The following is a 27,191-nucleotide window of genomic DNA, read 5'->3' on the forward strand; positions in this document are numbered from 1 at the left end:
GATAAATTTTTTTCTCTTTTTGATTCACTTTAGCATAAAAATTTTTTAACATGCATCTTATACAAAGTTTCAGAAAGTGATTATAAAATCAGCTAATGAGTAATCGAAATATCTTTCGGTTTTTTTTTTGTAAATGAAAGTTGTTTTGATTACTCTTATTTAAAATTTTTTAATTAAAAAAAAAAAATTATTTAAACGTTATTTTTACGAGAATTTGTGCGGTCCTCATTTTTTTTGTTGTCATAATGCCAAGTTAATCAACAAAAAATGCATAACCATGCCAAAAAATCACAAGAAGTGTAGAAAATCTATTTGTTCTTGTGTATGAAGAGGAGTGTTTGTGAGCTTACATACTTTATTATTAATAGAGCTTCTGAACTCTTTAATGTCAACCTGAACTGAGGATGAAAGAATCCCACAAGGCATTAGCAATGCATGTCGAGTTCAGTTGCAGAAAAGAGACCAGAGAATTATTCAAAGTCCACTTCCCACTCTTTTTGACAAAAGGTTGATTGTTCCGTTATTTCATACAAAGAAGCTTCACCATGAATACTACGAAGCAAAGATTGATGAATTTCAAAAGTCGTATCTTGCACTACCTGTAACAGTTATACCAAAAACATGCACAGTTTTCTTTCATATTAAACATTTCATACAGAAAGAAAAACATCCCCTAGTTTTTTTTAATGAGCAGGCAACTGAAGCCATTTACTGCAACTTCAAAAGACATTGGCAAAGGTTCAAAAAGATTTCAACTCACCCTGACTATGAGAGCATTTGCTAAACTGTCTAGTTGATTGCAACACGTTTAAGAAGTGAGACAGGTATCTTGTTATATGTTAAAAGTCGTTTGTGAAGTTATATTGAATATAAATATGTTTTATGAAAATAAATTATTAGAGTTTTAACCTCTTTCATTACTTCAAGAATCGTAATTATAGGATGGATAGATGTGTAGGAAACACTACTAGGATATAGAATATTCTAACTTTTTATTGGCTATGTAAATAAAAGCACCGAGTTATAATAAATGTTTGACAAATAAGACTAATAATTGATGACGCTTATATTGAAAATTATGAGTCAAAAGTAAAAATGTTAATATCTCTTGAAGACGTAATTAAAAGATGTTGAAAATTTTTGTTGAGTAACCAGGATGGTGTCAGCTAACATCCCACCAAAGGGTTTCTCTGGAAACATAAGGTGAGGTTAACCCCACATTCTGGTAAACTGTGAACAACTGCGCTTTGCCTTAAGGTTGTTGCTTGTGGGTCCGAAGTTGTACAACCTTCTTTTCGTTTTTCTACTAACAAATAAATAGAAAAAAGTAAATGAGAGGAATCAACCGAGTTAGTAATTCCCTTTGCGGAGTTACTTGAATTACTTATTACTTGAACGTTATTTAACAAATTGGTCTTACTAATGAAATAGGTCTGCTCAGCTTTATTTTTTCAGTCTCGGAATGTTTATCCGAAATTGTTACGCCTTTCATATTGGCGGCATAGTCATGTCATAGCAAAAAGTGATAACTTTATTTTGTAGATTTACGAGATCACTGACTTAGTTGTAGTTTTGCAAAAAACTTACAAACACTTCGTTCTTTCGTATTCGTTTAAGTAAATAAGAGGATATAATGTGAAGGAGTACGAGTTTTCATTCATCAAGCTCAATTTTATTTAAGCGTGAAGTGCAATACTTTTGTATAGAATTTGATCTTTATACTGCAGTGTTAAATGTAGCATAAAAAAGACATTGCTTGGTACTATAATTTGCCTCTATTAGGTGGAGAAAATCTTGTGTTAGCAAATATATGGTATTTTTTAATAATAATGAAGTTTAATTATGATACATGAAAATTATAAAAAACTCTTTTCTTTTTAAAAGCATATACAAATATGGTATATATATTCAATATTTATATTATATAACTATTTACAACGTCATTCTATTTGAAAAGATTAGACTGTAAACTCAACTTTTTTTTAAAAAAAAAAAAGGTTACCACTTGATTGAAAGTTTCTTTTAAACCTTGCTTTGAGCTGAGATTGAAATTAAATAAACTAATATTTACAATATTTTCATAAATGCGTTACAAGTATTTATAATATTCTTCTAGTATTTTAGTTAACTCAAAAACCTTAACGTCGTAGTGAATTCCATCATCGGGTTTTTCTTGAATAGCAGATGTCAAAGGAAATATATCAATGACTGGTATTCCTGCTAGACACATGGCTGACATAGAGTAAGCATTGAAAAGTAGAGCACGCTTTAAAGAAGAAATAAAGCTTTGCATCACACACAGACAATTGATAGGCAACGTTGTTATATAATGTATTCCATGATGTTATGATATATTATATTACATTTTATATGTAATTATATATTATACAGTATATTATATGTTATAGTATATCATATTATAGAAAGAGGAGTTTCTTAAAAAACGCAAAAACTTTTTTTTTGCAAAACTTTTTAAGAAACTTAGATTTTTTATTACGCAAAAAAAGGCGCAGAGGTAGTTTTTTCAATTTGAATTTTTTTCAATCATCAATTTTGAAAGAAGAGAGCATAACTTTTATTGATTTAATTTTCTCTATAAGCTCATTACCAATTAAGTTTAAAATCACATACATTAAGTTATTTAATAGGTCTTCTTTTTAAAAAAGAAATTATTTGAGAACTGATTGTTAAGCTTTTCCAAAAGCCCCTTTTGATTGAGTTACAAAGCTCATTTCATCAATATAAAAAATTGTAAATTATGTTTTCATACATAGTTTCATAAAACCAATCCTGTCTGATTAAATTCTATACTTTTATTTGTTTATTTATGACTTGTTTATTACATTTAATGTTTTTAATTAATTCTTAAAGTACAAATTGAAAGCTAGGCTACCGCATAAAGTTTAATTCATTAAAGAACAAAAAACAAGTTGAAAGTGAGACTATCTCATAAAGTTTAAAGATAAAAAGTTTGTTAACTCACAGTTAGATTGTATACTGCAATTACAAACGGTTTGTATTACCATATTAGTTGTTGGAATGCGATATAAAACTCGTAACTAAACTTACTTGGTTAGTCTGGAATCTTTTATGCGTCAATTTTTCTGCTCTGTGAATTGCAGTTGTCGTTCGCCACACAACATCAGTTCGATGGCTTTTAATAGCTTTAATGTAACCATCTATTAGCTGCTTGTAAATTTCAAAAGACGTTGAACGAATGTAATGCAAACCTACATTCAAAAGCATACCACTGTCATTCCTATTAAGCTCGACTTTATTTAGTAATTTAGTGAAGTATTTCACTAACCACGGAAGATTGATAAAATAATCGTGTTTCAAGTGGATCGATTTATCTTTTTTATTGTCCGGATGCCAACGTGGATAAATCCAGTTATAAGTACTGTAAAATAAAGTTTTTTTTCTTTTTCTTTATCTTGGCTATCTTTTCTTAATTTCTTTTAAAAATTGATTAAGAAATATTTAAATCTAAATATTCTTTATTAACATATAGATTTAAATATTCTGTTCTTTAATAATACGTCGTCTTGTTTAACAGATTATCTATGGAAACCAAATTTTTTTTTTTTTTTTGGATCAAACATTTTATACCAAAAACAAATACTTTACCTTATATTTATCAAAGCTCGTCAAGCGATGATGATTTTATTCAATAAACTCAGTTTTAATAGTTACTTTTTTATTCAAGGTACTGAAAAAATCCTACCGATTGCACTCTTTGAACTGTTGCGTACATATAGTCGTATTCCAAATGCTTTGGTAAAAATTATAAGCATAACAATCACCGTATATCCAGAGCAGCCCTTGTTTACGCCGTAGTCGATGTCGGGACGCCAAACTATTTTTGACGGGTTCTATGGATTGATTAATCAATTTTTAAATTTGTAAATAAAAAAAAATGAAAAGATTTCTGTTTGTTTTTAACAAAAATTACGAATTTCTTTTTTTATTTCATACGTCTCTTACTTTGCACAAAAGGAACCCAAACTTGGTTCTTCCATCTACCGAATCCATCTGTCAAAAAGTTACATTTGACGTTACAAATCGATTGCCAATTTTTCATTTTGCTTAAGTTTACTGAAAGTCGAAGAGTTTAAACATAATGTGTTAACGTACCATAAAAACATAAAGTGTAAACATTCCAGACAAATATATCATATACAGTGGCAGAGCAGTTAAGGTAAAAGAAAATTACAAAATTTCAAAACTTTAATCAATTTTTAGTGAGGATTGAAATCATAAAGCTTACAGGAATATGTATTAAGCTTACGGGAATATGTATAAAATGATTGGATCCTACAAAGAAAATATCTTATGTAAAATACCCTGTATGTTTTTTAACATTTGACCACCGAATACTTGCCGAAAAATGCATATCGCATGGTAATAATTTCTTGTAAAGGTAATTTTTAAACTTACCTTTGGCAAAAGCTTGCTTTTTAAATGTTGTAGCTGATAGGGTTGGAGGGGGGGGGGGGGGGGGGGGGGGGGAAAGGAACTTCCTAGAACGGGTGAGAGCTCTTTATCCCCCCGCCCGTTCTAGGGTAACTAACTTCAGACTAGAAATTCCTGACATTCTAATCCAAAGTTGGCAACCCTAATTAGCTCCACCACTGAATAAACATGTAATGTAAATAATATGCAGTAAAAGTAAAATATTTGCCAAATAATTTTGAAATTTCTGTTTACACTGCACTTTTTACACATTAGTTTACACTGCACTTTTTACACATTAGTTCTACCTTTAATTCTAGAGTCCAATCCTTGGTGAATATATATTGTGAAGTTTGGTAATGAGTTCCATATTCGATAAGTTAAAAGAAATGGAAAACCTTTGTACTCTTTGAACATGTATTCGTTTTGAAAATGTCCATTGAAATCACCTGAAAAAATACCTTTCTTTTATGGACAATTTAACGGTATCCGATAATACTTTGAAATAAGCTAAGGCCTCTCCTTCATCCAAGATTAAAATGTTACTCCATACTTGAAGTGAAGCTGCTTTTAAATTGATTTGATTAAAAAAAGAAATACTGAAAGTGTTAAGACTTGGTAAGCCCCCTCCCCAATACTTAAAGAGAAGGGGAGGAGGGTTCAACATACCTTTTTTAAACCAATCATACGGTGGATTTACATATGATGAACATAAACTGCCTTCTAAAATAACTTCAACGTGATACATGCCAGCATCTAATGTAAAAAAAAGCACTTCGTATTCACCGTTATTGAGATCATAAACGTATGGTTCAATGTAAACCGGGCCTCTGAGAAAAACTCTCCAAGTATCTCCTCCAATTGTTTTTGGATTGCGAAGCGTGTCGTAAGTTTTTATTCGAAAACTACTGTAATCTCCAGTCTTTCGTACTTGTAAATCGCTAACAAAGCTGTAGTTGGCTTCAGTCTTTAAATAAGAATACATATGCATACCAAATTCCATTCTGGATTTGCATGGTTTAAGCATGTTAACCCAATCCATTCGATGCTTGCGCTCTTGGCATAGTTTTTTGTTAAAGAAATACGGCTGAGTGGGATACCATTTTGGGTTTTCGCTAAGTCGGTACTTACTTTTCCAATAAAAATTTGACGGGCTGTTTTGATTTACACCAGCACCTGTAAAACCTGCATTATAAATATAATTGTTCTGTAATATTGAAGGTTGTTGACTGTTTAATGGATTGTAGATCTGATTAGATGGAGTGTCTACCCAATAATAGCTTCCTCCATAGTTAGAAAATCCGCCATTATTATAATAAGCAATTTGTTCTTGAGTGTAGGGCGTTTGAAGAATTTCTAAACTTTTGTTTTGAACGATTGGAACGATGGGATAATAATTGCAATTGACTTTATAGAATGATGTAAATAACAAAAAAGCAACAGAGAAATACTGCAAACTCATGCTTTTTTTGAAATCATATTTGAAAAAAGCAAACTCAATTATCACAGAAAATAAACAAACTTCATTGAACAACTTTCAAAATCGAATTATCACGTGAAGGAGATAAACCAATGAAAACGTTCCAGTAAAATATTATTGCCCGATCATGCATAACTTTACTAGCGCTTTTTTCGACATTCTGGTTGTTGAAATTTTTGTAAATATTGTTATTAAAGCTGGTATTTAGTTGTTTTCAATATAAAATTTTTTTTCCTATAGAAGAAAATTGGCATTTTATAAATTTTTTTCTAATACAGAGGGAAAAAAAGAATAGGGTAGAAGCGTTTAACAAAACATCTATTCGAAGATCTGACAAAAATACAGAGCGAATAAGCGCTTCATGATTTGTGATCTGAACGTTTAAATTGAAATTCAGTTTAAAAAAAAAAGTAAGCTGAATATTTTACGATTTTTCTACTAAAAAAAAAAAAAGAAAAAAAAGAAAGAAAGAAAATAATATTAAAATATGTAAAAGACAACTATTTTTAGCAAAAAAGATATGATTTAGCCAACTGAACTCGAAAATTATTTTTTAAGAATTTGTTTCTGAAATACATCAGAACAATAAATATATAAATAATATATATAAATATAGTTTTTCAAAATAAAAAAACTCAAAAACAAAAAAATCTTCACAAAAGATTTGATTTCTGACTTTTAGTAAATTATTTTTTAAAAATATTTTAAATAAATTGTTTAATAAAAATATTTAAAACAAGAATGAAATAGTTTCCAACTTAAAAAAAACTTTGAGTTTCCAACTTAAAAAAAATGTGTTCTTAATTTGTCTAACATTTTTTTAAAGTTTTAATTCTGAAATCCAAGTGAAAAGAAAGCCATCAGTTGTTTTGAGGAATGGCTTCAATTTCTACAAAATCGCAAGTTCTTTGATATGTTAAATCGCTATATTGAAATGCTTTTGGACCAACATAGTGTAATGCAAGCTCACTAACCATTAGAGGCATAGCTGGAAGCAAAATAACTGAAACACGCATTCCATACTTAATATCTTCAGAAGTTATTGGTTCCCCTGTATCAGTATCTACCAGACTTATAAGATCAGGACAGGTTGCAATAACACTGTGCGCATCACTTATATACGCGACAAGATACTCATTTTGAAAGTCAACAAGTATGCTTTTATACCCGCTCGAGCCTTCAATGCTTACTCTTCCACGTGTAAAACCATTCTCAGTTGTTCTCTTGACGTCAATAATCTTTTTAAAAGGGTTTAAAAACAAATAAACAATCTCTTATTAATTACAAAGAACGCTAATAAAACGATTTAACGCAAATTAAAAAAATTTTTTTTTAAGAACTAAACATTTAGTTACTTTTCCTTTTGAAAGCAAATTCCCATTGGTTCGTGAAAGAAGGACGTCTACTGGTGAGAAAAAATTCTTTCGTGCGTTTAAAACAGCGTTTCCGATATGCCAAGCGTAGCTTAATGTGCTATGGCACATATGTTTCATAACATCTTCTTGCGAAATTGAAAAACAAACTGATGCAGCACAGCTGTAAGTTAAAATAAAATAGTACTAAATAGCTTGAAGAAATATTGGTTTTTTTTATTTAATTAAAACAGATAGACCTAAAAACTTATTAGTAAAAGAATAGCATTTCGTACTAAATCTTTTCATAAATATTATGGCAAAAATTATTATTATGGCATTATATAATTATAAATCAAAAATTGTTATGGTATTATATAATGTAAATATATATCTAGTAAAATTTTACAAAAAACAACGCATGAATACATTTCGCTTTTGAGATATTTAAGAAATATTGTTGTAGAATATTCCAAACACGACACATTACCTTAAATATAGCATGTCAACTTATGGATTTACTAAATAGAATGGAAAACTTAATGTTACTCACCCATTTTTAACGCATTGCTCTCGAAAAAAATTCTCAAGATCAACCGGAGATTCGGCATACACGCAGCACACACTTTCTCCATGGTGATTGGTGAGAACGGCCGGATAAAAGGATTTTCCGTATATAAACGGAGCAAATTGATACAGCTGGGGAAAAGCTCTACCCATGCCGTCACAATCTAATACTGGGATCCCAAGATCAGCAGCTGCTATTAAAGGTTCAAGCGCATTTAAGCCACCTATTTCTGCCGGAGCCACAGCAACGTTGCATAAGTTTTGACTAGATGGAGAAGACATTTTAAAACTCTGAAAAGAAATGAGATCATTACTCGTCGGCTGAAAATAATTATATTTAACAAATAAGGAAGAAGAAATAACAGAGCTTCAAACAAAAAAAAGAAAAGAGTTAAAAAAAAAAGGAAAGAGACATTAGTTTATATATCTTATGATTTTGTATTTGTAAGATAATTAAGTTTGTTGTTTTACAGAGAAAACGATTAACTAAGAAAAATAGAAAAAAATTGAAATTAAGAGCAATCTTATTAATGCTAGAAACCTAATAAATGTATAACATGACAGAGACATGGCACTAGAAGAACTATTCGTCTCAGTTAAGTTAAACAAAAAAACCTACCAATGTCTTCCCATCAGAAATTAATTCCAAACTTTTTCTTTTGGCAATCAGAACAACTTCATCTATGCTTAAGCATCTTTTAAATCCCATCTCAAATAAAAAACTGCATTGTTTCAAAGAATCAAGTAGCTCTGAACCATGCGGAAGTCTTTCGATAATTATTTCAGGTGCTCCCATATAACCAACAACATATATGTTTTGCATACCTGAAAGTCTTTTTTTTTTTTAAATAATAAATAAAATACATTTTTAACAAATCATATTTTGATTTATAATGTTATATATGATAATATAATAGCTTTTTTATTTACAAATGTCTAACTACCTTAAAGGACTTCTAATTATTGGTCTTTTACCAGATTTTAAGCATAGTTTTAATCGTAATTTACCAAGATGAGGGCTACCTCCACCACCGCACCCAAGAATTCCAGCCCCAATTGACAAACACTTAACATCCCACTCATTTACAACCCAGTCTCCATTAGTAGCAATTTCAGGTGAACTGATAGGTGGATTCATGACTGGATGAGTATCCTTTTGAACACCTAAAGAACAAAGATAAGAATTCATAAACACAGCTGAACACATAGATAACAACAAAATGTAATTATAAATGCATTATCTATTATAAACAAAAGATTTTTTTAAAAAACTTTGACTTTTAACTTTTTTTAAAAAACTTTGACTTTTAACTTTTTTTAAAAAACTTTGACTTATAAATTACCAAATACATAAACAAACTTTAAACTATGCACATAAATACTGAGGGTTTAAATCCTGGTTTATAACATGATTTGTTTCAAATTCCTTTTCATCATCAGCAATATTGTATCCAGAGAAAGTGTTTTTCGCATGAATCTTCATATCACCCACTGCCTTTACTTTAAGCCTTACAAAAGGTACAGCCATGTAGGACATGTGGACTTCTGAAACATCAACAATACGGCATGTTGATTCAATTGCTCCATTTAAGACTGCATTTTGTATAGCTTCTTTCTTTGCAGCCTCAATCAATTCTAAACGATTTTTATGCATAGCAATCAATTTGTCAAAAGTACCACTAACTTGACAGAGGGCTGCTCCAACAGCATTTGCTACCTTGCATGAAATAAAAATTGAAGAAGTTTTTTCTGTTTTAGTTTTTTTTTCATCAGTTTAAAAGAAAACAGAAACAAAAACAAAACCTTTGATTAAAACTAAAAACTTAAAAACTACCTGATAAAATGGCGGCTTTACAAGTAAACCACCTGTAAAAGGTTTTTTATGGTCAACAATAATACTTCCACCACCAACTAATACAACATGACACAGCTGATTGCTAATCTATGTTAAAGGGAATGAAGAAGTTATTTTTTATATTTTTACAGCCAAATTAGTAATAACTTATACACTTAGTAAGTAAAAATAAGTATATAGATTTTAAAAAATCATAAGGTCATTCCATATAAAATCATTTTTTTGCAGTTCAAAAAAATTTAACTAAAAAAACAATTAAATCTTGAGATATTGTCAGTTGAAATTGTGTTTTTTATTCAGTATTTTAGCAATGACGTGAAGAGGCAACATGGTAAAAAAAATTTCTGATATCTAGGAAATTTCCTAATATTTGGATCCTCAAAAATAGAACTCTAAAGAATTGATAGTCTCAAGAAATGTCTCATCAAATTTCATTCAAAAATATTAATTTGTCCAGTATTAATTTTTGGAGCAGAAATGAAGTCTGTCACCCAAAATACTGCCAAAATGTTTAATTGTATATCATCATTTTATCTTAAGTCTACTGAAAAAAATTGCATTCATACTTCAAGTCTCTAAATACTTTATCAAAGTATGCACTCAAAAATAACAGGTTTTCAGCATTTTAAACAACTTTCTTTGATATGTCTTTAAAGACCAAAATGCTCAAAGACATATCAATATTTTTAAAGATATTGATAGATCTTATTCATAATCTGCATTGTTATACTAATTAATAGCAAATAATATCAACACAAACTTATATTATTTAAAAGTCTATTTGACTTTCAATCAATTTCATTTTTTTTTTTTTTTCCTTTTATCAAAAAATTAAAAAAAAAAAAAAGAGAGATATCTGTTAAAATGAACCTTTTTTAAATTTTAAAAATAATTTAGTGAATGGTTTAGGACTTATTTAGTCATAGGTATAAGGAAGTGGCAAGAGCGCGGGGGAGGGGGGAGGTTGCTGCCCAGCTGCTCTCCCTGAATTTTTATAAATATTTCTTTAAAAAAAAAAAAAAAAAAGTTTTAAAAACACTAAAAATTTTTGAGTTTTTAAATATTTTATTCAAATTTCAATCTTGAAATATTTTTGTTGCACTTGAATGCATGTTTATTAATTTCAATTCGTTAAATGTTCATCTCCATAGATTGGGAGTTTTGAAAAATACACTAAAGTGCTTTAAACAGTTTAAGTTAAGCTTTTTAAAATTTTGCTAAGCTCCTTCAAAAAAAGTTCCTGGAGACACCTATGTATATAGTAAAGGTGAAATTTTGAAAATTTATAATAATATATATTTTACTCATTTACATTTTCTTTAAAGAAACATAACGTACTTGAATTAAAAATTTAAGAAACAAGAATAAAAAAAAATTCAATTGAAATTTCTTAATAAATTGTTATTTGACTAAGTTTGGACTGCTATATTAAAAGAAAGGAAAAGTGTTGTTTTTTTTTATAACAATTATACTCTACTTTTTTATATTTTCTTAAAAATTTAAATTCAGCTGAAAAAATTTTTGATTTAAGAGTTAAATAAAAAGATAACAGCTGAAACTTTTTTTAATGATAGTGAGAATTTTAATAATTTTTTTAGTAATTTTTTTTGTAATTTTTTTAGCTGGTAGTTAAATGATAAATATATTTAGCATAGAGAATTGACAATTCACAACATTCATTGTGACAAAACTAGATTTCGTAGAAAACAAGGTTTATTCAACTCAAAAATCTTCCTTATAACAGTAAGAAGAAATGTGGCGAGCAAAGTTAACAGAAGAATATAGTTCAATAATGTTGTTATAATGAGCAATTCTATTCCAAATATTTTGAGAGAAAATAACAAAGTATAATAGCAATATAGCAATCCTTTTGGAATACATAAGGAAAGTAAAAAATGTGCTGTAAAAAGTAATCTAATTTATATTATAGTTACAACTGAAATATAGTTACAACTGAAATACTTTTTTATGGGAATAAAAAGTAAAATATTTAGGTTTACAATCATTTTAAAATTTTTCAGTTCATTTTAAAACTTACTGAAAATTTTTTAAGACAATGTAAACATTTTTTTTGTAAATAAAACATTTGCACTTTTCAGTTTTTTTTAATCTTTCTGAAACTTATATGTTTTCATTTTTTTTTTTTTTTCTTTTTCTTCAGCTTTTGGAGGTTTCTCAAAATACTCAAAATTACACTAAAAACATAAAGTTTAATTAATTTAATAAAAAATTAATAAATAAGTTAAAAATTAGCTGGTCTTCCACATTTTTTTTTAGCAACAGGTTCAGATGACTTTAATGAAATGAGCATTAATGATTGTCCAAGAACAAAAAATAACAGAGCATGTTTCAATTCCTCATCAATTCTAAGGTTCTTTCTAAATCTTTTTGCTAGGCAAAAAGTTTCAGAAAGAACCTTAGAGAAAGAATTACACACTTCTTGTATTTTTGAAATAAAGTGGCAATTATTACTTCCACTACTACAAAACTGTCAATGATTACAGTATAAACCACTTAACTTGCTTTTAATTAAAAAAGGTTTTCAAATATCTTTTTATGCAAAATTTAAACTTTGCCGTTAAAATGCAGCAAAAAACAGATTCAATGTTTACATAACTTTAAAGCGCTTTATTATTTGAATTACTATAAACTCCCATTGAGGAATCAAAAATATAAGAGATTAGTTTGTTTTCTTTAATTTGCATTTAGTTCAAATTGCCATCTTATAAGCTAGTACCCCATGAAGTATAGAAAAAAATGATAATCTTGAATCATTCCAAACTTTTTATAGAAGAAAAATTCAATGATTAAAATTTAATTATAGTAAAATGACAAACATTAAATTTTTTGTTCAGAATAGTTTTATATTTACATGTTTTGAGAGCTTATCAAGTGTCAAACATAAAAAAAAAAGCTCATTTTTCTAATTAACTTAGAAATGAAGTTTATTAGAATTTTTATTCCCAGCACTGAAAAATATCATATGATAATTTTGAAATAGTGGAAATAAAAAATTAAAGAAAAGAATAAAAAAACAGCTGATTTTCTAGCTGCATAACTTCCATACGATTAGACCCCATCAGCAAACCCATCAGCACAATCATGAAACCATATCAGTATGGTTAAATATATTAAAAACAAATGGCCTTCTTCATGATTTTATTTAAATATAAAAGAGAGAAAAAAGTGCACCTTAACTTGATCTACTGCATTTTCAACTTTTTCTTTTATATACTGAATGATTTTCTGACCTAGTTCTTTAGGTATATGCTTCAAAAATTTCTCTTCCCCTATTTGAACATGATTACAAAGCACTGCAGCATCTGTAGCAACCATTGTTTGACCTCCAAATATCAATGCTTTATCATATATCTCAAAGGCCACACTGGTAGGTCCAACAGAAATACTCTAAAAAAAATACAAATAAAATTCTACACTTTAAAAAACTTAGAATTTTTTCGTTTTTAGTAATTAAATAAAAATTAAAAAGATTTATATTCAAAATTTTTACCTTTATTAAACTTAAGGAACTTACTTAAATAAACAAAATTTAAAAAAAGACCACATCAAAAAGCAATTCCAATGTTTGGGATAACAGAAGTTAGAGAATAACACAAAGCTTTTTATAATGGCAATCAATTTTGTTCAACCTTTGCTAAAATTAACCTGAATTCATTTTTCTAGAAACTCAAAGTTAACTTGATATTAATTAGAAATTGTGCACATTAAATTGACAAAACTTGCTCTAAACACATGAAAATAATTTTGTGTAAATAAAAATGGAATGTACTTTTTTAGACAGAAAAATTGCATATATAATCAAACAAAGATATACAAACAGTACAATACTAAAGCCTGGATATACCTGGTCTTGATTTAAAATCACAATGGATCCACCGCCTAGCCCAAAACTTTTTACATCTGGCATTCTGAAATTTGTGCTCACACCTTCAATCTAAAGTACATTGAAACCTTTTACATTATTATAACAAATTCATCTTTTGTAACCAAGACATTTTTCAACACAAGATTTTTAAAATATTCATGGTTTAATAAAAAGATTTAAGATATCTGGTAAGTTAGAATTTTCTTGTTATTTAAAATATACCTTAACTCTGTTAGATGATTCACGAGGAAAACCTTTCACTATTGCTCCCACATCCATAGTTGTTCCTCCAATATCAACAACGATGGCGTCAGTTAAATTTGCAAGGAAAGCTGCACCACGCATACTATTTGTAGCACCAGAAGAAAATGTATAAATAGGAAACTTCTGAACTTCACATTCACTATAAAAATAAAAATGATTTAAAAAAAGCAAATAATTATTCAATAATAATACTAAAAATGTTTTATTATATACTATTACAATAAAATATATTTAAAAGTTAAATAAAATTTCTAAATGTGGGATAAAAAATGACAAATATTGCAACTTATCAATATTGCAATACATACACTGACAAAACCATGCTAAAATCCCTGAAAACATTCTTATGCATTCAACAGTAGTTAGCAGATATATACTTTATTTATACTTTATTAAAGTTCCATCATTTTGAGTAAAATACACCAAACAGTTAAGATGCATACTTCTGATTTCTTCTTTTAATCCACTTACTGTCTTTTTACACAATGGCTTTAGTGCTTCATTCAAAATGGCTGCATTTTCTCGTTCAAGTAAACCAAGAGGACCAAGTTGGTGAGACAAAGTGCATGAAAACTCTGGATACTGCATTTTAAGAAGCTGGTACACATATTCTTCTTGTGAATAATTAATTGGTGAGAAGACACCTGTTAATAGAAGAACTATTTATAGCATCCAACAAAAAAAGAAGTACATAACAAGATAGATGGAAAAAGAAAGGGTTGACATAGTAAGACAAATAAAAGCTGGTTGACATAGTAAGACAAATAAAAGCTGGTTGACATAGTAAGACAAATAAAAGCTGAATCTAGATGTAGCTGTAATCTTTTTCAATAAGAGCATAAAAATGGCAGAAAATAGGTAAAAGAGGGAAAATTTTATTAAGATTTCAACAAATTATTTCATTAAGAAAAGCCTTTTAAAGAGAAACAGAGAGGAGCAGAAGATATACTTATACTGTAAAAAATGACTTGAGCATATGAAGACATTTCTGTACTGTATGTTTGACATGCATGTATGCAAGACAGTTTGTTTGACACTTGGGTATAATGAAGTTTACAAATTTATATGAATAATCAAGTTGGTCAGCATTTGTATGATAAAGCAATCACAGCTATAAAGCAATCCAAAGGTTTGTATGAGGTTTTAAAATAATTTATTCAATGTACTTTAAGTATATGATGGAGATGCTTTGTGTTTAAATCTTTGATCTTAAAAAAAGCTATAATTTACCTATTTTTTTTTTTCACAAATTTTCACTAAAAAACTAAAAAACGAAATTTTTTACAAAATTCTACAAAGTGTCAACTCACCAGTCACCACCACATGCTTAATGCCATTCTTTTTTATTTCATTAAATGCATCTACAATTTGATTTTCTTCTAGTTCATTTATAACTTTTTGATCAAACTCAAATCCGCCATTTAAAAAATAAACTCCACCATATACTTGGTTTTTTAAATCATCAGGAAAATCACAAAACGGGGGTAAACTCAATGAACTTACACCGCACAAACGAATACACGCAACTTTAGCTAAATCTTGCCGCTCAATAATTGCATTGATGAAATGAGTAGTGCCAATGTTTATTACCTTAACATTTTTTATTACATCATTTAAACAATTCTCTGCTACATTGCGCAATGCAAGTTTGACGGCATCAACAACACAAGCAGTAATGCAATGTGTTGTAGGTGTTTTACTCCAAGCAATAACATCACCGCTATCTGATAAAATTGCAACATCTGTATTTGTTCCACCCACATCAACTCCAATGGTGTAGGACATTTTTAATGAATAACTCCTATAATATGTGAATAATATTTGGATGCTATTAGATAATTAGGATAGATAATTATATTAATTAGATAATTAGGAAGCCCTTGAAAATAACAAATATAACGAAAATTGCAGCAATCACATCACCAACAATTATAATATCAAGTAACAAAAAACAAGAAAAACATTTTTATCTTATTTTTATTACGCATATTTACAACTAAGCATATTTACAAACAATTTATAAATATCTGTTATGAAGCAATTGTTGCATAAGATAAAAAATTGAAAGAAAAATGTTAAATTTAAAAGTGGATCCAGTCTGTCTTGAGAAAAACCTTAAGTGTATTTTGATGATTTTAAATGTAGCAAAAAATTAGAAAATGAATAGGATTATTCAAAAAAATTCCTAACTATAATTTTATCAATTTTTAAAATTAATAAACCCCTTTGTAATAAAAAAAAAACAACAAAAAACTGCATATAATGCAGCATATCAAATAGTCTTACAAAGCATAAAATGGCCATTCAATATAGTAATATTTTATAAATTCTCAGAAATATTAATTATACACTTTTACTTCCTCTACAGATTTTTCCATTGCAAACCATTTACGTTGTTTTTCCTAAAATGAAAAAATATAAGTAAATGTTACTTAAATCATGGTCCTGGATGTGACCAAATAGTGGTAATATATAGAGTAATGATAGCAAGAAACACTGCTTCATTTCAAATATTTTTTTCTATTAACATTTACATAGAGAACATCTGTAAACAGCTTATTTACAGGTAGAGTGGCATAACTCACAAGTTCACAAGATCACAAGTTTTTAGAGAAAAATTCTAAGAGGTCTAACCTTCATAGCCTGCTGTATTTTATACTCATCTTGTGCAAGTTGTTGTAAAATAAATCCAGGCACATCAGGAATGATGTATGCAATAAAAATCTTCAGAAGAATTAATACATGCTGTAATAAAAAAGTTGTTAAAAAAAAAAAAGATCACCATTTCAAAAAAAAGATTTTTCATGTTATCAAAAAAGAACTTTGTTAAAATCGATTGTTGGAAAATTAAAAAATAAAAAAATGTATAAATAATTGTTCTGAAATTCAAATTCATATAGTTCCTTGAGAAGAATAAATCTGTACCTCAATAGTAACAAATATCAAAGCATATTTCAAAGGCCCTTGTTTAATCAACAACCAGTCTTGAGTGGTTTTAGAAAGAGCTATAATTCCACAATTGGTAATTACCGAGATAATACTCATTGCTTCAAATGCCATCTAAAAGTACAAGTATCACTTTGCTTTTTAATAAAAAAAAATAGCTGCACATTTATGTATTTCTTCTCTTGCAAAGAGAAGACACAAAAAACAAAAAAAGAACACCACAACTTTTTTAAAAATCTATTCATAAAGAATAATAACTGACACATTTAATATTTTATTTGACAAAGTCCTAAATGAAAAAATATCTCTTTATAAACTTACTTGCCAAGCACCTATTGATGATGCTTTCTCAATGAAAGGTCTTTGATAAAGCTTAGAGAGCTTAAAAGCATCTGTTCGTATTTCAATAATATTATTAAGAAACGCCCAAAATCCAGCCAATGGATATGCAGCAGAAAACATAAACACATAACCAAACTGTAAGAACAGCTCAACGTAATCATTATAGGTACTCTAAAGATTTAAAGTTTAAAAGTAGCAGAATAATTTAAATGTAGCAGAATAAATAAGACAGTAAAAATGATGTCTTTCTTATTTTATTAGCTTTGCTGTTCAAATGTTTAATAAAAATATATCTAAATAATAAACACAATATAATCTCTATATTATCATTTTTATAGAACTAACATTGTAAGGAGGCATGTTTCCTTCTTTTATGACCTGGCTTTTTTGGTCCTGAATTTGCTTTATATGGACAAAATTTCCTTTCTTTTTTACTTGGATAGACTGACGCTTATACTTTATAAAAGGTATTAGAGATTCTTGAACTTGCTGAACCAATTGTTGGATAATTAGTAAAGTGGCAAGTTGCTAAAAAAATAGTTTTAACAAATTTACTATAGGTAAAGATGCCCCAAACAAATAAATAATATTACAAAAATAATTTGAAATTAAAATAGAAACACTAACTAGTACAACAGTTTTTTTTTTTTTAAAAAAAAAAAAGTGTGTTTATTGTATTATATTGCTGTAATTGACATTTGCAGGTAAGAGATTTATTTTTCCTCAAGGTGCTTTTCTGTCTTACTAAAAGCTTCAAAACAAAAAATTTACCACGACTTTTACGCATATTAATGAGATCTGTTTAGAATAAGCATTTTTGTTTACCACAAATATACGAACCTCAATATCTATCACATAACTATCATTTACAATTAAATTGTATGGGGTTTACTCTTGTATTAGCAATGGGTTAGCCTTTTGTAACTTTCATTTTTAAAATGAGAATTACTTTTATAAAGGGAGTTCTCTAAAGTAGGATTTAATTTTAATGCACTCAAACATTAGTAAAGATGAATACATATGTTCTAAATTTGACAAATTTTGACATTTTATTTCTGCACAGCCAACAAAAAGATTTTGCATGAAGTTTAAATTCTTAAAAAATGGACTTATTGTTCACAAGTTCATCAATGTGGTTTTTGTTTACATATTCATAATAACGGTTTTTAGTCACATGTTTAAGTTATTTGAACTGAATGAAAATTTTTTTCAGTTTATTGAAAATTTTTTTTTCTCCTAAAGTGAAATTTGCTTAATATCATCTGTCGGAAAAGATTGTTGTTAAAATAGTAGATTGTTAATACAGCAGAAAGTAAGAAGTGCACAAACAAAAGTATGAATGTTTTAGAATTAAGTCAGAGTGCTACCATTACTAAAAACATGGAAACATTTCTAAATCCTTAAACATCCAATCTTCCAAACTCCCAACACCCTACCCTATAATCCTAATATTAAAATAGTTAGAAATCACAGAAAACACTTATAGAGACCCAACTCACAGTATGCAAGCTTCAAATGGATATATTTTTTAAATAGATAAGATAAATCTGAAATGAATGTGAAATTTGTAAAAGATTTTATGATAAAAATAATATTTAAAAAACTATTTTTTTAAACTTTTCTTTTTTTTTTCTTCATTAATGAAGAAAATTAATGGTAACATCTTGTTACAAAAATATTCTACCAAAGAGAAATTTTTAAATTTTTAATAAACTTATTTTTACCTGCCTTAACATAACCATATCACAAAGGTAAAACGCAATGTAGAACAATGATAAAAAGCTGTTAACAAAGTTAAACTAGAAAACAAACAGAAAGAACAAGTTACCACAAATGCTTTTATACTATTATGCAGATTTAATTTAAACAAAATTGTAACTTAATATAATATTAAATATTTACAGACATTAAGTGTGTATTATTGAGGAGTGCCAACAAAGGTAGCACCAAAACTAATTTTAACTGAAATTTAGGTTTGTTTACTTACAAGAACAAGTTTAACAATCAAGTGGTTGTTGTATGATGATTGAACTTGGTGGTTTTCTGAAAAACAGGACAACATCTTGATTAAAATTTTTATTTTATGTGACAAACATTTTTGTTTTGTTGCCATCAAAACATGTTACAAACAAGATATATATATATATATATATATATATATATATATATATATATATATATATATATATATATCTTGTTTTTGTTATTAAAATACAGTTTTGTAAATTGAACAAAAAAAAAAACTGTTACTAATTGAAAAAAAAGTTGAAAAATTTGTAAAAATGTTGACTTAAAATTACATTTTTTAAAGCTCAAGGTAAAACATCAAATTAAAATTATATCAAAAAAGCTTCAGAATTAAAAATGACATGGACTATGGATCCTCTGAGGAGAAAAAACTCTATACCAAGCTTGCATTTTCTGTCTCAAGTTACCTAATACTTATAAGAATGTACAAACAAAATGTCGCACAATTTTTAGAATTTCAGATACATATGTATAAGATCTGCCTAACAGCTTTTAAATCTTTGTTTAAATTTTCTGAGTTCTTTTCCTATTGCTACACTTCAACAAAATTTGACTCAGTTTGAACAGATTTTTGAGCTCCACCATTCGCATATTTTTTACTTGTTTAATATTTAAATAAGTGCACAATTCAGCAAAACCTACATAAACAAAAATGGTAACAAAATTGAGAATTATTACTTGTATATAGATCTAGGACTTTGTATGGTATAACTATGTTTTCATTTAAACAAAATAAGCTTTGAACCTAGCTACATACAATGGGTAACAGAATTGAGATTTATAACTTGAATATATAGATCTAGGACTTTGAATGGTATAACTATGTTTTCATTTAAATAAAATAAGCTTTGAATATTTTTTATAACTTGCCTTCCTTAAGAATTTTTATCTTTACAATAGCAAATTTTGGAGATTCCCATCACGTACAATTTTCACGATTACTGAATTTGTGATGATACATCTGACATTTCAATTACTTGTTAACAAATTAGGGAATTCTTTGTTCCTTAGTTTTAAAAAAATTATGTTTGAACTTTATTGATCAAAAAAAGACAAGTCATATTCTTCCTAGAACAAAAACTGTTTTAAAAATATTAACTATATAAATACCCCAATCATTTAAGATAACTGCAATTCTTCCATAAACATTACTGCATATCCAAACCAATATAGCATAAGCAACTCTAGGAGCTTTTCTAGCAATTATTACCCAAAAACCAGTTTGATTTTCATACATTTTTTGCATTTGCTCATTGAAATGAAAATAGAAAAGCATTCCAATAATAACCAACATCAGAGAGATTAGAAGGAGAGGAAAAGAAACAAAATACAATTTTAGTTGACGTTTCCATGAAGGGTAATAAAATTCTAGCGATCCTGTTATTGGACTCATTTGCAGTTTACCCTTAAAAAGAGCACGAGGTTTTTCATGAATACCAAAACCATCTATAAAATAGTTAAAGAACTCTCTTTAAATGATGCATTTAAAATCAATATTTTGATGATAAATTTAGCAAAATGTAAAAGACTATCTATTTCTCTAGTAAATTGAATTTTCTAGGGTAATAACAACCTTTTATATTATTAGAAAGATGACCCCAACCAAATGCAGCAACAGAACATCTCCTCTTCCATAACTCCAAGAACACGGTGGCCCAAACTACATTCAAGATAGCAAACCAAACATTCTCTGATTGATTTTCATCAACAATGAAAAGGTAATGAAAAATACCAATAAGAGCTGTTGGCAGTAAAAATTTTGTGTAGAAACCAAGGAATGTGAAATACAAAGCAACAGACTCCCCAAAATAATTCTTTATAGCGTCTAAAATAATTTATCAAAGATACAAAAATTTTACTACAAAAATTAAAACTTTTGAAGTTTCTTTGTAACACTTTTATTACTCAAAATGTTTAAAACTTATTTACTGATTGGTTGTTCCCATTTTGAATACCACTGTCGTTCCAAACTTTTTAAACTCTCTGTGTGATGCAGAGGGTAAACTTGAACAACTTTATGCATTGAATGCTGAAGTACTGCAAAATTAAAAATGTTAAAGAATTTTAAAAATTTGTAAGTAGAAAAAGTTAAAATTGAATTAACTTATATGAAGGGAATATTGACAGAAATATTGTTAACTATGTAATAATGTTTTTGAAAATAAGGAGATTTTTGTTCCAGTCTTTTAATGCTTAAGCTCTTAATAAATTTTAATTTATTAAGAGCTTAAGCATTAAAAGACTGAAACAAAATAAGACCATATTTTTGAACTCACGAAGAGGCCTATTATTGTAGACTTTTATATTTGGCAATCCAGGCAACCTCTTGACTTGATCATCACCGCAAACTACACAAGAAAGTGATTTGTACACCAGCCATTGTTTTTCAGAAGAAGTAAAGAAATCTTCATCACCATCTTTAAAGTTCTCAAACTCATATCTATTATCTACTGTGAAGGGAATAAATTTGCCTGATACTGCTTTTTTTAGTAATTCAAACTTTTCAGCTGCTACTAATAGATTATTTAGATTTCCAGATACCAAAAATATTTGGTTACTCACTTCTGTCACATCACAGTCATATTTCTTCACTTCAAGACCTGCACCACCATACAGAACTATGAAAACATTAACACAAATTTTCAGACAGACAAAAAATAGGTTTTTATTAAAATCTATAGAAATTAACACAGAAACATTCTTTTTATTATTATTATTATTTAATCATACTTGGCTTCATAATGAGTTTACACAACCAATTTGATGTCTCTTCTGGAACCCTATCAGTAAATTTTAGAACAACACTTGATGAGTCAACCATTTCTGTAGCAATTCCTGCAGAATCCTCCACTAATCTTTTAAAACTTCGCTTGAAGGATTGCATGCTGCTTACAATCTAAAATCTTCATCTTATACTTATCCACATTAAATCTTCATTTTAACTGTAACTAGAGCACAAAACACTTAAGGTTAATTTTTAAGCTTAGGTGCTTTATGCTCTAGTTACAGTTTTCTTCTAAACTAAGGAAATAGAATAAGAGAGTTTTTACTATTTTAAGACTTTCCTAGGTTTTCGTTATTTGATACATAAAAAGATGCTAAAAATAACTGCTTATATTTTGAATGTAAGACAAAATAATAGTAAAAGAAAGTACAGAACCATGTTTACTAATGCAAATTTACATTCAGGTGGCTTTAAAAGTTCTTGTTTACAATATAATTGCTTGGGATTTTGGAACATAGCTTTTAAAATTTTTGTGGAATTTGCATGCTGATTTTGCAAGTCGCCTGCACTGATCTCAAAATATAATATATTTTGAGAATATAATATATTTTGAGATCAGTTATAAAATATAATATATTTTGAGATCAGTTATATTTTGAGATCAGTGGTCGCCTGTTAGTTTCAATTAAATTATTAGAATCTAAATTTGATCACAACTACTCTTATAGAGCTAAAAATAAACTAATACGAGATCGCCTCGTTTTTTTTAAAATAAAATATAGCTGCTGCGAATTGACTTGATTGCCATGCAAAAATATTCAGGCGACTTGTGTGACCACATGCTTTAGAATCACTTTTACTACTGTGAGTATAATTCAAAAACCGGCTGAATTCTTTGTAGTAAATGAAAATTCCATAGTTCAATAACATACGGTGCATGATTCAGTCTCAGGACTCTGTTTTAAGTTTTGACTTTCGATGGCTTTTATAAATTATTAAAGTAGTACTTCCACTCTTCATCAACTTTTAATACATGTGTTACCCCAAAGCATATTTTCTTAAAATTGTTTGAGTATCTTCGGAGGATGAAGATTATTTTACTAGAGGTTTAGCACAGAAGGAACGTGATAGCATACATACTATTTGTAAGGTGGGAGGTGATGGTCAAAGTGACCAATCTGAGTTTCAAAATGATGTAACTATAAAGAGAGGTGTGGATGGTTGCATTGTGTATAGTATATTTTTTGTCCGGTTAAAGTGGAAATAAGTAATATGGAAAAGTTGCAATCCAAACAGTCCAAATGCAACCTGTCATCTTATCTTTTGTTTTACAAAAGAGACTGCTTTTGTTCAGGAGAAATTTGAACATTTGTAAACTGAAGTTTTATTAGTGTAATTAATTATGTATGTAATTGCAAAGTACAAACAATAAAAATAAACTTAAAAATTAGTTTTGTCAGGAATTTGGGTCAGCATTAAATTTATTAGGTTTCTGTTTACTACAGTTCAAGAACCTAATTACCTTTCTATGCAGGCCTTCAAATTCAAGTTCAACCTTCAACCTCTGGAGAGTTGTTTATGCACAATTCAATTTTAAGAATTTAGTTTTTTGATTATTGAACTTTTAGAGCCCTGTGTTAAGCTGCTCATTTAGCTCTTCCAGAGATAATAAGTTTTTAATATAATTGCAATGGTTAAAAATTTATGATTTTAAAAAAGCAAAAAAATTTTAAACCTTGTATTCTTTAATTTTTTTTTTTTTTTTTTTTTTGAACTGATGTCTGCTTTTTTACTGATTTACATTTTGAATTCTTTGAACGGATTTTATAGTTTTTAGCAGCCACAACTTTAGTAAGGCAGACAGCAAATGAAAATAATTAAAATAACTGAAAAAAATTATCTTTGATGAAAGCGTCCGTCATGTTTTTTTTTTTCAAATAAACTATGTTAATTATATCAAGCATAAAATTATCAAATGCCGCTGCAACAAACGCAGTTAAATTTGCTTTATATTTTCATCTTTTGATTAACTGTTTTCAGAGATTAATTTTTTAGATTAAAAGATAAAGTGAAAAGTATTAATTGATCTTTATCAATGATCTTAATACTGACAAGATATATAGCGATTTTTCGTTAAAAAGACAATAAAATCAGCGCAGTGATTACTTTTACCACTCAGAATAGTATGGTTTTTTTTTGAAAATGAGGATTTCTTACATAAAAAAATCCCAAAATTGAAAAAATTTTTCTTTGAAATATATCGAAGTGTTAAATTTTTGCTTTAAAATATGTCATCAATAACACACGATAAATCCGATAAGAGGCATCCAAAACTCTCTATTCGTCCTCAAGGAACAAGTTTGACTTGTTTCACTTGTTTTAATCAACGTAATTTTAAATTGTTTTTTTGACAACTTGAGCAATTTTTTTATTTTACATTGTATTTTTTTATTATGTTTTTATTGTTAATTATCATCAATCAAATGCAAAAAATTACAGGTTTTTTTTTTAAATTTTGCTAAATAATTGGATCTCGCTGAAAAACCAAGTGACCTGTCGTTTTACTGTGCTGTGAGGTGGCTTTCAAGTAATGATGTTTTTTTAAAGGTTTGTAGAATTATTAGAACTAATTAAATATTCTTTAATTGAAAAGTAAAAGATTTTTGAAATTCTTAATGATGTAATTTTTTTTTTTTTTGACTGATGTAATACAAAATTTACTCTGAAATCTGAATTTTTCTCTTTAGGGGAAAAAAAGTATATATCAATTTGTGCTCAGATAATGTTTACTTTTTTTTAAAAATACCCTTTTTCAATTAAATTTTAATTGAAACCTTTAACCGTTTTTCTCAAATGAAGATGATTTGTTTTAATCCATCAATTCAGTATGATGATCATAAGATTGAATCTTATGGGGAAAAAATACAGAATTTTCTAGAAGACTTTTATGAACTTAACTTTAAAAAAGATTTGCATACACTTAAATCAACTTTAGAATTTAAAGTAAATCTTTTTTTAATTGATGTTCTAAGTGCTAAATATTCAAATTCCATCAAATATGCTTAAAGAAATGCAATCCTATGCAATATATTAGATCTTCACCATGCAAGGAGAAACACACCGAAACCATTATATTAAAATCTTCATGTTTTACAGTTTTTTGGATGAATTGACGAGTTAATGGGTTGAAAACTTTTCAACCATTTCCAAACATTAACATTTTGGATTTGTTGCTTGAAAAGATATTTTAATGTTTTTTTTTAATTGACCAATAACTATTTTTGTGGACAAATTTTTAGCGAACTTTTATTTTCGAAAGTGAGGTGTTTTCTCGAGCCATTCGTCCAAATGGTCCGTTCTCTTGAATGCGATGCGCAATGGTAACTCTATACTAAAAAACATCTTACCCATCTTCCATTTCGATTTTAGTCTTTCTAGCAGTTTTGAAAGGATCTATTTTCGATGCATTTACATTAAGACATTCATGATTGTTTTTGCTAAGCCTTCGCTCGATTGATCGCATTAATACAAAGTATTTAAAATACTTAAAATAAAAAAAATACTGTAAAATACTTAACAACATTTGAAAATGATTGTCTTGAGCTTCCAACAATCATCGCACTTTCACTTTAACTCTTGTCCTCTTTTTGAAAATCTAAAATTTCCTTCATTGGCTCTATCCACACTATGAAAAAATATGAAAAATTATTTATTATTGTCTAAACATATTTATTTTTGAAATAAAAATTACCTTTTCTTAACAATAGTCTTTATTTTCTAGGTATAGTTATCTTTTTCTTAAGTTATTATCATCTGTTCTTATTAATATGTACATCAAAACCCAGGTGTCCGTTTTTCCATACAAAATTGCACAAGATTTTTGTATGGAAAATATTTCTAATGACAATTTCAACTCAATATTCACATATCAGTCTCTGATCAATATTAAATTTATCTAAAACTTCTATTTTCAAATATTACTCAAGTAATAAAGACTTGAAAACATCTATGCTAATACCTGAGTTAAGCTCAATACTTTATTAGTCATTTTACCTATTGGTCCTGTGAAATCGTGGGTTGGTATGTTAAACCACATACGCTGTATTATTTTGTTTCATTCCTTTCAGTCGTTGCGCAGAATTGCTACTCGATTAGACCCGTTGAATTTTTTTACAGAAAGAACTAATTTTGTATGAATATAAACTTCTCACACCATAAACTTTACTCGATTAGACCCGTTGAATTTTTTTACAGAAAGAACTAATTTTGTATGAATATAAATTTCTCACACCATAAACTTTACTCGATTAGACCCGTTGAATTTTTTTACAGAAAGAACTAATTTTGTATATAAACTTCTCACACCATAAACTTTACTCGATTAGACCCGTTGAAAACACCATAAACTTTCGTTATTTTTTCGAGTAGTTTTTGTTTTTAATAATAAACTTCAGAAATAAACTTTAGAAAATTTGATTTATCTTAAAATAATGGTGTCGAAGTAATCTGTGCTAGTAATAATCTGTGCTCAAAGTAATCCAGTTGCTCCGACAACTCGTAAACCCATGTGAGTAAGATCTGTGCTCGAAGTAATCCAGTTGCTCCGACAACTCGTAAACCCAAGTGAGTAAGATTTTACCTGCCAACATTAGGTTGAAGTTCTTCATTCACAATCAAATTGTGTTCTTTCTCGATCATTTTCTCGACCATCCACGCAGTTCACCGTTTCGTGTTGTTGAAACTCTCATTGTTGGTTTTCTTCAATCACATCTCGATCTGATTACGAAAAACATCTCAAACACCAAATCATTAGTTCCAGCATCAACCTATTTTAGTTTTTTTAGTAAATCAGGTGCACAACTGTCTTGGGTAATGTTTTGTATTTATCTAGAGCGTAAGCAAATCCAACAAACGAATGCTTTACTTACGTCATATTTTTCCAGTGCGTAATCGTTACGTAAAGTCGTAATCGTAAGCAAATTGAAATTAAAGTAAATGCGTCACAGATTTCGCAACGATTTAATTCAAAATATAAATCTTTGAACCAACTTGATCGATAAACTACACGAATCATTTGCTTTTTTAAAACAAATCGAAGAAAGAAAAGATTTAATAATTCGAGTAAATATTTGAAACTTCTCTCATAAAACTTTTATGAAAGCTTTAATGAAAAAAGTTTTCTCATAAAGCTTTAATGAAAAAAGTTCATTTTTATTTAATATTTGTTCTAAAAATATTTAGCGTTTTTCAAGTTGCGCTATTCAATTATCGTGATTCTGTTAAATTTTTTCATA

At 28.1% G+C, this 27,191-nt stretch overlaps 3 protein-coding genes across 17 annotated transcripts; all 3 read right to left on the reverse strand.

Annotated features, from left to right (window-relative positions):
• Window positions 1-1,994: 1,994 nt before the first annotated feature.
• LOC145183191 (uncharacterized) lies at window positions 1,995-6,187 on the reverse strand. Of its 2 annotated transcripts, XM_090074848.1 has the most exons (6): window positions 5,122-6,187; window positions 4,761-4,901; window positions 3,985-4,095; window positions 3,725-3,872; window positions 3,070-3,400; window positions 1,996-2,266 (listed from the first exon to the last, which is right to left on the reverse strand). In XM_090074848.1, exons 1-6 carry the CDS (start codon window positions 5,912-5,914, stop codon window positions 2,090-2,092), a joined length of 1,701 nt encoding a protein of 566 aa, XP_089930974.1. In that variant the 5' UTR covers window positions 5,915-6,187; the 3' UTR covers window positions 1,996-2,089. The 2 variants fall into 2 exon arrangements, with proteins under 2 accessions (XP_089930975.1, XP_089930974.1); XM_090074849.1 differs by lacking the exon at window positions 4,761-4,901 and having other exon boundaries at window positions 1,995-2,266.
• Window positions 6,188-6,662: 475 nt separating this feature from the next.
• On the reverse strand, window positions 6,663-15,732 carry LOC149877096 (uncharacterized). Of its 9 annotated transcripts, none has more exons than XM_090074667.1 (12): window positions 15,167-15,732; window positions 14,245-14,500; window positions 13,815-13,995; window positions 13,572-13,661; window positions 12,899-13,114; window positions 9,686-9,793; window positions 9,226-9,568; window positions 8,796-9,015; window positions 8,471-8,684; window positions 7,838-8,142; window positions 7,288-7,468; window positions 6,663-7,170 (listed from the first exon to the last, which is right to left on the reverse strand). In XM_090074667.1, the coding sequence occupies exons 1-12, from the start codon at window positions 15,639-15,641 to the stop codon at window positions 6,793-6,795; spliced, it is 2,967 nt and encodes a 988-aa protein (XP_089930793.1). In that variant the 5' UTR covers window positions 15,642-15,732; the 3' UTR covers window positions 6,663-6,792. The 9 variants fall into 9 exon arrangements, 5 of the variants coding, with proteins under 5 accessions (XP_089930793.1, XP_089930794.1, XP_089930795.1 ...); XM_090074668.1 differs by having other exon boundaries at window positions 14,165-14,500; window positions 15,167-15,686; XM_090074669.1 differs by having other exon boundaries at window positions 14,234-14,500; window positions 15,167-15,376.
• A 274-nt stretch (window positions 15,733-16,006) lies between these two features.
• Window positions 16,007-27,051, reverse strand: LOC149877097 (anoctamin-10-like). Of its 6 annotated transcripts, none has more exons than XM_090074580.1 (13): window positions 25,951-27,051; window positions 21,903-25,582; window positions 21,449-21,790; window positions 21,102-21,209; window positions 20,746-20,997; window positions 20,283-20,618; window positions 19,132-19,187; window positions 18,869-18,943; window positions 17,490-17,672; window positions 17,124-17,315; window positions 16,782-16,916; window positions 16,491-16,601; window positions 16,008-16,258 (listed from the first exon to the last, which is right to left on the reverse strand). In XM_090074580.1, exons 2-13 carry the CDS (start codon window positions 22,054-22,056, stop codon window positions 16,196-16,198), a joined length of 2,007 nt encoding a protein of 668 aa, XP_089930706.1. In that variant the 5' UTR covers window positions 22,057-25,582; window positions 25,951-27,051; the 3' UTR covers window positions 16,008-16,195. The 6 variants fall into 6 exon arrangements, with proteins under 6 accessions (XP_089930712.1, XP_089930706.1, XP_089930709.1 ...); XM_090074583.1 differs by having other exon boundaries at window positions 26,826-27,020; XM_090074582.1 differs by having other exon boundaries at window positions 26,537-27,020.
• Window positions 27,052-27,191: the final 140 nt, after the last annotated feature.

This window comes from Hydra viridissima, unplaced genomic scaffold, assembly GCF_058129835.1.
Source record: "Hydra viridissima isolate aposymbiotic clone 2 unplaced genomic scaffold, HvirCarnegie_v1 scaffold_17, whole genome shotgun sequence".
In the NCBI taxonomy this organism is placed as follows: domain Eukaryota; kingdom Metazoa; phylum Cnidaria; class Hydrozoa; order Anthoathecata; family Hydridae; genus Hydra; species Hydra viridissima.